This window comes from Pteropus alecto, unplaced genomic scaffold (genome assembly GCF_000325575.1).
Source record: "Pteropus alecto unplaced genomic scaffold, ASM32557v1 scaffold160, whole genome shotgun sequence".
In the NCBI taxonomy this organism is placed as follows: domain Eukaryota; kingdom Metazoa; phylum Chordata; class Mammalia; order Chiroptera; family Pteropodidae; genus Pteropus; species Pteropus alecto.
Window position 1 is genome coordinate 1,620,685 of NW_006429864.1, and position 10,171 is coordinate 1,630,855.

Sequence of the window (10,171 nt, forward strand, 5' to 3'; positions counted from 1 at the left end):
GAAGCAAATCTTATGGGTTTTCAATGCGAAAATAAAATATAAAATATAAAAACGGCGTTATTTCTAAACAGAACTTGTTTCTAATCCTAATGTAAGAGAGTTGTATACATGAATTGGATTCGTCAAATCAATCTTCAGCTAAAGTCTGTTAGAGAACAATGTTAACATGGGAAAACTGGGGCTGAAGATCACGCGTAGGAATGCTGCGTTTCCCGGGATCAAGCGATCAAGAATAACTATATTTTGTAAAAGGAAATACCACTTTTTGTAAATGGAAATACAGAATGCTATAAACAGAATGATGTCATTTGTTTCCAAAGACTATCAGTACACTAGAGCGACGCGAAAATAATAATAAAAGCAAGATACTTCGTGGCAAACTTTGGGGGTAAGGTTATCTTGGGGTAAACACTGCAGCTGCAAGCGCCACCAAGTATTCTCAGGACAAATAGAAAATGGGTTAAAGTGTAAAATTCAGTAGCATTTAGTACATTCACAATGCTGTGCAGCAACTATGACTATAGTTCCACAGCACTTTTATCACCCCAAAAGGAAACCCACTCCCCACTCCTCCCTTCCCATCTCCTGACAACCACTAACCTTTCTGTGACTATGTATTTGCTAATTCTGGACATTTCATATCAATGTAATCATACAACATGTTCCTTTCTGTATCTGGCTTCTTTCACTCAGCATAATGTTCTCAGGGTTCATCCTCATCGTAACATGTCAGTGCTTCATTCTTTTTTAAGGCCAAGTAAAAAACCACTGTGTGAACTGGCCACATTTTGTTTATCCATCATCCATTAATAGACATTTGAGTAGTTTCCACTTTCTCACTACTATGAATAGAGCTGCTGTGAACATTCATGTACAAGTTTTTGTGTGGATGGATGTATTCCCTTCTCTTGGATTTATACCTAGGAGTGAAATTGCTAGGTCATACAGAAATTATTTAACTTTTCAAGGAACTGCCAGATTGTTTTCCTCAGAAACGACACCATTTTATAAGCTAACATTGTACAGATGGGAAAACTGGGGCTGCAGATCAGTGCTGGCTTGCCCAGGGAAGCTACTCCCAGGCTTCTGGGCCTCCCAGCCCATAAAAAGTTCTTGAGTCATTTTCTTTCTCCCTTCAATCTAATTACAGATGGTGGTCATAGGATGAATTTTGACTGAGAGGGAGGGGACCTTTTGGATGTCTCCACCCAGGTGATCTCATTAGTTCTGCCCACCACTGCCAGGATAGCACTACCATCCATTTACTTCCACTAACCATGAATTGCTGAGGCTCTGTGCTCAGTGCTTGGTACTCACAACTGCCTTTTGGGGTGAATACAACATTTGAACCCATTTGCCAGATGAAGAAACTGAGGCTTAGAGAAGTTAGGGAATTAGGAACACTGCAACCATGGGCTGTACTGCTTGGTAACAAGCATTTCTCCACTTTACACTCAATGCCCCATAACTCCCAACAGGCTCCCAGGGACAATAATGGAAGAATCACTAGGCATTGGCACGCTCTCTAAAATTCTCTAAGAACTAGATTACCCAAGAAATTGGAAGTTATTCCATCACCTTGGGATGACCTCTTGACATGTCCTCCACCTAGAGAGCTCACTGCAAAAGCTCTAGCCTTTTCATTGGCTATACTGCTACAGCCCAGACATGGGGCTGTCAGATCACTGCACAGTTAGACCCCCTGTGATTATTAGTCTCAGTGAAGGCCCCAGTTAAGTTCCATCAGGGTCCCTGTTTTCAGAAAACAGATATGAGAGGTTGGGGTAACAGGTAGAGGGGGTATGAACTCCTTAGAGTTCACAGCTGGGTGCCCTGGGCACATCAACCCACTTCTCCAGGGCTGTTTCCACCTCTGTAACAAGGGTCGGCTTCGGCTCCCTCCCATTCCAGCCCAGCCCCCAGTGGTGGTGAAAGAAGGCTTCAGAGCCAGCGAAGTGCAGGGTGGGAGGCTTTATTTCACTGAGGGGTTGGGGTGAGCCTGGACAGAGATGCAGCAGGCTGGGCAGGAAGGGTTGGCACTTGGACAGGGACTGGATAGGGGAAGGAGTGCCCCCAGGTCTATTGAGAAGGGAAAACTAAGGCCGGCCCTATTGAGACCTAAACCAGGGGGGAAAGGGTGGGGTGGGAATTGGGTCTGGAGGAATGAGGGCCCCTTCCCTCTGGGCTGGACATGGGGCCCGGGCCCTGCCTTACTTTCCTCCTATAGGGCCTCAGTCCCTCTTGCTCACTGGACCACACGACCCCCAAACCTCACTGTCCCGGCCCCAGAGGAGGGGGCTAGGCCAGAGAGAGCAGTGGACAGGGAGCCTGGGAGAGTTAGGGAGCTCAGGGTGGGGACCATGGTGCGCAGAGGGGTGGCAGCCACCTAGATGGTCAGTTCCTGGCAGCGATGACCACAGAGAGAGCCACGCCCCCCAGGGCAACGGCAGTCGCCCCAAACAGCCACTTCCATGGGATGGACTGTGGATAAAGAGAAGAGGAGAAGACTGGAGAGCACTCAAGACTGATGTCTTAGGCTTCAGGTACCAACATGGCCTACACAGGCCTCTCAGGAAGCCACTTCCTGACTCTGCCTTTCCTGCCTCCTGCCAAACTCCTACTCATGCATCAAAACTCAAGCCAAATGTTCCCCACTCTGGGATACCTCCCTTTCCCCTCTGGAAGAGCCAGCACTCCCTATCCTAAGTCCTACAGATTGTGTTCGACATTCTGCTCTAGTCACACAGGCCTGGGGCCTCTGTGTCCCCAGTATGGTCCAGCAGCGCCCAGGTGACAAAGACATCAATGTATACAAAATGAAAACACCCCCTCTGTGTGGCCTGCCCATAGACCCTACCCCTCCTCTGGGAGCCTCCCTACCCACCAGCCCCAGCTCACCCAGGCACCCTTGCCAGGACACTTGGCAGGCAGCCGGCTGGGGTTCCCCAGCATTTTCCGGTACAGGGCAGTCTCTGTGCTCCGCTGGGCTGCGTGCTTCTTCACCAGCTTTGAGAGCTCCGCATGGATCGTCTGGGAGGGGCAGGGGACAGTTGGGCTAAGAGCATGTGGCGGCGGCAGCCACCATGACCTCCCGTTGCTGGTGCTCTGCCTTTCTGGTACCCTGAGTCACTTTGGGACTGGGACTACGGGGAGACAGGGGTTTCATCTGTCCCTCTCTCTGGGCATCAACAAAGTGAGGGCTGTCATCTCCATCCCTCTAGGGAGCCTGTGGATAGGGTGGAGCACAAGGTAGCCAGAAGAGGAAGGTTCTGGGAGGAAAACTGAAGACATTGGCACTGACCAAGTTGGTGGCGCCCTTGGCTTCTGGGACCCCTGGCTGGGCAAACCACCTATGTAAGGATCACAAGGGTCTCAGCAAGCTGACTGGGGCCTTTAGCTACCTAACCCGACACTGCCCAAGTGAAAATACCACAGGGAGAGCCACAAGAAAAACAAAGGGCAGACAACATGAGGGACTTCCCAGACAGGCCAGGAGGGCAAGTCCCCAGGGTACCTCCATTCTACTCACCTTGTTGGAAGGTTCTAGCTTCAGGGCTGCCCTCAGAATGGGAATGGCTTCGCTGTACTCGCCTTGTTGAGCCAGCACCTGTGAGAGGTAGTTGGTGGCACCACTCTGGATCCACACTGCGCCAGGCTTTCTCTCACAAAACCAAGTCCTGTCAAGCTCCCGGACACTCTGACAAGTCCCAAACCTATCTTCAGCACTAGCCCCTAGGGTCCAGCCACCCCACACTGCTCTCCTGAGCCCTCAAACTCCATGAGCACCCCACTGGGTTCAGTGCTGTCTTCTCAACCTGCTCCTTTCCTGAATGTCTGTCTCAGCCTGTGCAGAAGACCTGGGTGCCAACCACACCTCCTCCTCCCTCATCGCCTTGACTGGACATTTCTAAAACTCTGGCCACAGATTCAGAGCCAGCATGTAACTCAAGTCAACCAATGAGATCCAGCCTGAAATATGTTGGTACCATTGGGAGGCCTGTTGCTAAGGGGTGAGGATAGAAACCTGGAGCTTTTGGGTAACAGGAGAGAGCTTCCTGGTCACTACCAAGAGAGGAGCCTACCTGAGAGGGGAAACTCACAGCAAACGACAGAATTCTCACAACACTGCTAATGCGTGGATCCACCCCTGCCTGAAGCCAGAAACCCAAGAGGTGACAGTACCACAAGCCATCAATCCCTCCTTTTGTGTAAATCTGAGTAGGTTTCTGTTGCCTTCAACCAACAGATCCAAATCAGCTGAGCTACACGAGCAAACAGTCCCACAACCCCCAAAAGATTATAAACCACATCATCTTCCTCCCTGCATTTCTAAGCAGAACTCTACATGCAGCAAGTGCTTAAAAAATGATGGCTTGAGGGAGGCCCTGCTCAGGTCTCTCACACACATTCTAATTGACCCAGCTCGCTAGCTTGCCCCGTTTACTGCTAAAAGGTACTGCGAGTCTCCCTACTCCACCCTGTCCAGGGTTGTTGTGAGGATAAACAGGTGGGGGCAAAAGCAATTAAGGTCAAGTTCATGCAGGCCAAACTCTCCTCTACATTCCACCAGCACTTACTAAACACCTACTATGTGCCTAGTCCTCTTTGCAGGGTTAGAAATTTAGCAGTGAATGAGAAAGACAAAATCCCTGCGACCCAGCAGGAGATAGACAAGAGGCTTGACACCTCCATGTGTTGATAGTGATATGGGAAATATAAAAGACAAGTAAGGAAGTCAGGGTGGGGACAACAGTAGGGCTTCCCAAGGTGACACTGGAGGAAAGACCTGAATAATGTGAAGAAGAAATCCATGATGGTACTTGGGGTATGAATGCCACTGGCAGAAGGCATAACCTGTGCAAAGGCACTGGGGTGGGTGAGACCTGACCTGGGCAACGAGAAGTGAGGAGGCTGGGCAGGACAGAGAGAAGCAAGAGGTAAATTAGGGTAAAGTGGAAGGTGATGGAAGAAGGATGATGACCAGATGGCTCAAAGCCCTAGGGCTACAACAAGGGCTCAGCTTTAATACCGAGGAAATTGGTAGCCATGGAGGATTATATGCAAAGAGCAGTCAGTCCTGAGCCACAAGACAGTGTGTGGGAACCCAAAGCTTGGAGTTCACATCTAGCCTCAGTCAATGAATTGCTGTGACTCAAGTCACACCTCTGAACCTATCTGGGCCTCAGTTTCCCCACACATACCCCCAAGAGCTTGGCAGGACCAAGCCTTTCCTAATCTTGGGTTCAGGACCAGTTCTACTGCTCCAAGCTCAAAGTGCCAGCCTGCCATCTCTGCCACCTACCCACAGCCAAGTCCCACCTTGCCCTTGCGGAAGAGAGCCTTGATGTTGTCAGGCTGGTGCTCAAGCACAAGGCTGCAGGAGCGCAGTGCAGCCCGGTAGTGGTCCAGCTTCAGCTGTGAGGCTGCCAGGTTGTTCAGACACTTCACCTTCAGCTGCAGGAGCTGCTCCTCCTCCTCGAATGTCATGTCCACTGTGGGAGGACAGTGCTCAACCTCAGCAGCTGTTACCATGCCACCAGCCCCCTGCAACCGCCCACCCACTACGTGACCTGAACCAAGGCCCATCTCTCTCCACCTGGTGGAAGACTGGGGAGAGGTCTCTAATTGAGTGTCCCAGTTGAAGGAGGTAGGGGTGCTGCTTTTCAGGGAACCTCAGGCCTCTCTGGCCTCAGTTTCCTCATTTCTAACACAGGCCAACACTACACCATCCTCAAGACATTCCCAATGAGTCTAGAGAAAGAAGTCAAAGTAAAGCAGAAGCTCATCAATGGGCACGTGGAGTAACATCATCTGCCATCACCGCACCCCTACATCCACCTGTGTCCTGTAACAGCCCATTGATCTGGGATCTACCACGGGGCTGGAGTAGATTCCGGCCTAAAAGTTAGGGATGGCTGAGCATCTATCCATATTCTAGAATATCCTAGAACATTCTGCGTCTCAGGCCCTCTGTGGTTTGAAGTTTCTAGCAGATGCCTTTGCAGGCGAGGTGGGGGGATTTGACTAGGAGGTTACCTTTGGCGCTGGACGTGATGGCCTTGATAGCGAGGTCATAGGAGTTGGCAGCCAGCACGAAATCAGCCCGCTGGTAGTGGGCATTCCCACACTCCCGCTTCCGGTTGGCCAGTGCCACACGCTCCTGCCCTGTGAGCATCTCCAGGTCAGGCCCATCCACAGCTGTCTTCAAGGTTACCTCCAGGCACAAGGCCGCATGAGGGGGGATGTACGGGCTCCTGCTGGGGGATGAGGTGAGGGGGAGCACTCAGACCTGGCAGCCATGATGGCAACCCAGACACACTCAACAGGCTCAGTAACAGGCAGTAAAGGCCTCAAGTCCTAAAGCTGGCCCCACTGTCACCTCCTCCTCTGTAACACTCAAGAGCCTCTTCCCACCCTTCACCTACGTGACCTGTTGAGTTACATACCTCCTTCCCCACCCCAATAGGGACCCCTGCTAGCAGTAGGTTCTCACCTGCCCTGGGGGCCATAGCAGTACTTGGAGTCAGCAGTGACCATAGCCGTCTCACCCACTTCCATGAGCGGGACGCTGAGATCCAGGGCCTGGGTGTGCAGGCACATGAGGGACAGGTGGGTCCAGGTACAGCGGCCCCATCCAGCCAATCCAGCCATCACCACATCCCCACATCCCCGCATCCCACTTCAGCCCCACCCTTCCCCACCCAAGACTGCCCAGACTCCATTCCACTCCCACCTGGATGACGTCGCAGTCACCCAGGGTGAATACCACCTCTGGCTCCTCCTGCACCCGTGTGCCATTCTCCAGTGACGTCTGCAGCTGCACTGTAACCACTTGGCCCTTGGCTGGGCGGCTTGAGCCAGGAGGACCTGGGACCAGCGTCTTCTTCCTCAACAACCCATTCCCTGCCCAGGACCAGAGACAAGCAGCCTGTCACCAGTGGCTCAGATAATGGGCCTGCTCCCCAAACCCCTTTCCCACCCCCACCAGCTCCACCCATCCTGTGGGTAACCCAGTATCAGGGCACAAGATGAGTTTGAAACAGCTGCTTTGCCACTTCTTGGGCAAGTGGGTGACCCCACACCTATGGGCCTCAGTGTCCCAGCAGCCCGTCATATTCCACTGGTCTAGAATATACCGTGAATCTGAGTGGACCCCAGTTTAAAAGTTAGAGACAGGGAGATATCCATATTCAGAAATATTCTAGAACATTCAAAATTTCTGTGCTGCCGAACTTGTACATGCCTGTACATCTAGCCAGAGAATCACTGATCTAGTGGATCTGGAAGACCCTGTGTCTTAAGGTTTCAGGGCATTAACGGTGGATGTGCTAGCAGGATCACAACCAGCTACTGCATCTCATGGGGGAACTCTGGGAAGATAATATCCCCTCTCAAGGCCTCAGCTTCTTTGTCTAGAAACCTGAATTCTGACCTGAGCGGCTAGCTCTGAATATAAAGAGGCAACCTCTTGCTCAGAGAAGCATGGCAGCTCCTAGTATCAGTAAAGAAAAGCTTCCCACTCTATTATAGCCAAGAAAGCTGTGTGACCTTGGGCAAATGCCCTTACCATTCTAAGCCTCAGTTTCCCAATCTGTAAAACAGGTATGGTAGGAATTACATCACGGGTTGTTTTGAGGATAAAATAAAATGGTGCACAGACCTAGCACAGAACCAGTAGGCAATTAATATTACCTGGTGGTACTTTTAGAAATAGTAATGTTTTTATCAGCAGTGGCAATGACATTAGTAACACTGCTGGAGTTTTTTGTTTTAATTTCATTTTATCATTAGTTTCAAGTATACAATACATCGGTTAGACATTTATGTAGCTTATGAAATGATCCTCCTGATTACTCTCTCCTCTAGCTCTACACCTAGCCATTACATTATTGCTAACTACATTCCCTGTGCTGTGCTCCCCATCCCTTGACCCATCTATCAACTATTAATTTGTACTTCTTTAACCCTTCACCCTCCTCCCCTCTAGCTATCACCAGATTGTTCTCTGTATTTGTGTGTTTTTGATTAGTTTGTTCTTTTCCCACCTCTCCTCCCCTCTAGCTATCACCAGATTGTTCTCTATATTTGTGTGTTTTTGATTAGTTTGTTCTTTTTGTTCCTTAGATTCCATGTATAAGTGAAGTCATATGTATTTATCTTCGTCTGACTTATTTCACTCAGCATAATAACCTCCAGGTCTATCCATGTCGCTGCGAATGGCAGGATTTCATTTTTTTTTTTTAATGGCTGAGAAATAGTCCATTGTATATACGAACCATTACTTCTTTATCCAATTGTCTATTGATGAGCATTTAAGTAACACTGTTTCATCAGCTTCAGTATTATTTGATATTTTTGCTTTAATATCAATATAAATGGTAGTAGAAATGATAACATTTCACTATTTATGTTGATGCTAGCATTACTTAACATGTTGAGCACTAGTAGTAGTAGCAAAATGTTTCTCTAGCTTCCAGAGTTGCTCTAATGAGGTCCACAATGGAGAAACGTGTGTGGGTTCTCCTAGTTTATTTCTTACAAGACTTCTCTGAGCAATTGGAACTCTACTACATACTGTGAACCACACAGAGATGGACAAATTGAGATGTTCTCCAGATCTATGTGATCTTAGGATACATTTTCCAGGGAACGGGCACTGGTCAGACAAATGCCAAGAAAAGAAGCAATGGAGATTGGGAGTTGCTGGTGCCTGGCATGTTGGCTCTGTGGCCCTGGATAGGTGACTCAGCCTCTCTGAGCTGCTGTATGTGTGTGAGACACAATGAAAGGGGTTCATAGATGTGAAATCTCTCAAGCAGTTGCCTGTGGCTGGCTATCACCATGGTTATCACATGTCTTACTTCCAACCTATTTCGCAATGAGATGAGGAAATGAGGCTCAGGGGAAAAGGCCTGGATCAAGGTCACTCCTGAACTGGAGCTTTCCGGGCCCTTTGGGTCAACCCAAGCCACCCCTGCTCCTTACCCAGGATGTCCAGCCACTCGTCCGGGGCCGGGGCAGGTTCGGGTTCAGGCTCCATGGCAGCCAGGAACTCTCGGGCCAGGGCCCCTGGCTGTTCTGTCTCCTCCAATGAGGGCTGCCCCACATCCTCCAGTGGCGGCAGCTCACTCAGGTCTTCCTCCTCCTCTTCTTCCTCCTCACCCTCTGCATCTTCCACCCCATCCAGCACCTCAAAATCCTCAAGCGGTGGAACCCCAGCAGGTGGCAGGACAGTGGGCTCAGGGGCCGAGGCAGAGGGCTCAGCACAGGATGCCATGCTGCTGGGGGGACGGGAACTGGCCCTGGTGGGGGGAATGGATGGGGTTAAGAATCCTAACCAGCCCCTCAAATCCTCCTGTGTATCTGCTCACTGCACTGCAGAACACCTGCTATGTGACTCAGGGGCTCAAGGCCTCAGTTTCCTCATCTGTACAGTGGGTAGAGCAACAACTCTAGCTTGTCCAGAAGATTGAAGAACCCAAACATCAAGCTCTGGGCATCAGTCTCAAACAGGGTTAACTATTACTAAAGCTAACTATTTAATCTTTATAAACATCCCAGGAAGTGGGGAACATCCCCCCACACTTTGCAGAAAAGAAAACTAAGGCCCAGGGGGGCAAAGCCATTTGCTCAAAGTCACAGAGCAAGCCAACAGCAGGGGCTTTATCTGATTAAATGTCCAGAAGAGGTAGGTTTGTTTGTTATTTTTTTAGGGGACAGCCCTGAGGCTATTTTTAGAGCTGAAGAATTAAATCTTTACCAGAGCTCCTCATCTCCAGCTACTCCTTCTCCTAAGAGGAGCCCCTGCTAACTTCCTGCCACCCAGAAACCCCAAGTCTTTTCCTTCCATACTCTTAACCTAAACCCACCCCACAACACCTGAGGCTCTGGGCCAAACCCTTCCCTGGGAGCCCTTTCTGCTATCCTCAGGCCTCCTGACCATCCAACCAAAGTAGCCTTCTTTACAGAAGCGGTAGAGATCCGCACCGCATTGTACAGCCTCTTCCTTGAGCCATCAGGGACTAACCCCCAACGCCAGGCCCCAAGCTTGGGGGTGGTAGAGCCGTCATTCTAACCCACAGCATCCACCATCCGCTCCTTAACCCTCACCTGCCTGCTCGTTCCGGACTCGGCCCCCTTTTCTGAGACCCTCCTAGCCCCCCACCATAAT

General features: G+C 50.2%; 1 protein-coding gene across 3 annotated transcripts in view; it reads right to left on the reverse strand.

The window, feature by feature from the left end:
• Positions 1 to 1,956: 1,956 nt before the first annotated feature.
• Positions 1,957 to 10,171, reverse strand: part of FKBP8 (FK506 binding protein 8) — a 13,387-nt gene continuing 5,172 nt past the window's right edge. The window contains exons 1-8 of one of the 3 annotated variants that reach the window (XM_015587141.1): positions 8,986 to 9,302; positions 6,734 to 6,903; positions 6,494 to 6,582; positions 6,037 to 6,254; positions 5,320 to 5,492; positions 3,530 to 3,607; positions 2,899 to 3,030; positions 1,957 to 2,481 (exon numbers count right to left, since the gene is read on the reverse strand). In XM_015587141.1, the coding sequence (XP_015442627.1) occupies positions 2,395 to 2,481; positions 2,899 to 3,030; positions 3,530 to 3,607; positions 5,320 to 5,492; positions 6,037 to 6,254; positions 6,494 to 6,582; positions 6,734 to 6,903; positions 8,986 to 9,277 (1,239 nt within the window). In that variant the 5' untranslated portion in view covers positions 9,278 to 9,302 and the 3' untranslated portion in view covers positions 1,957 to 2,394. Of the gene's footprint in view, positions 2,482 to 2,898; positions 3,031 to 3,529; positions 3,608 to 5,319; positions 5,493 to 6,036; positions 6,258 to 6,493; positions 6,583 to 6,733; positions 6,904 to 8,985; positions 9,303 to 10,171 lie in introns of those variants that run through there. The other 2 variants (XM_025044004.1, XM_006904312.3) reach the window with 2 other exon arrangements.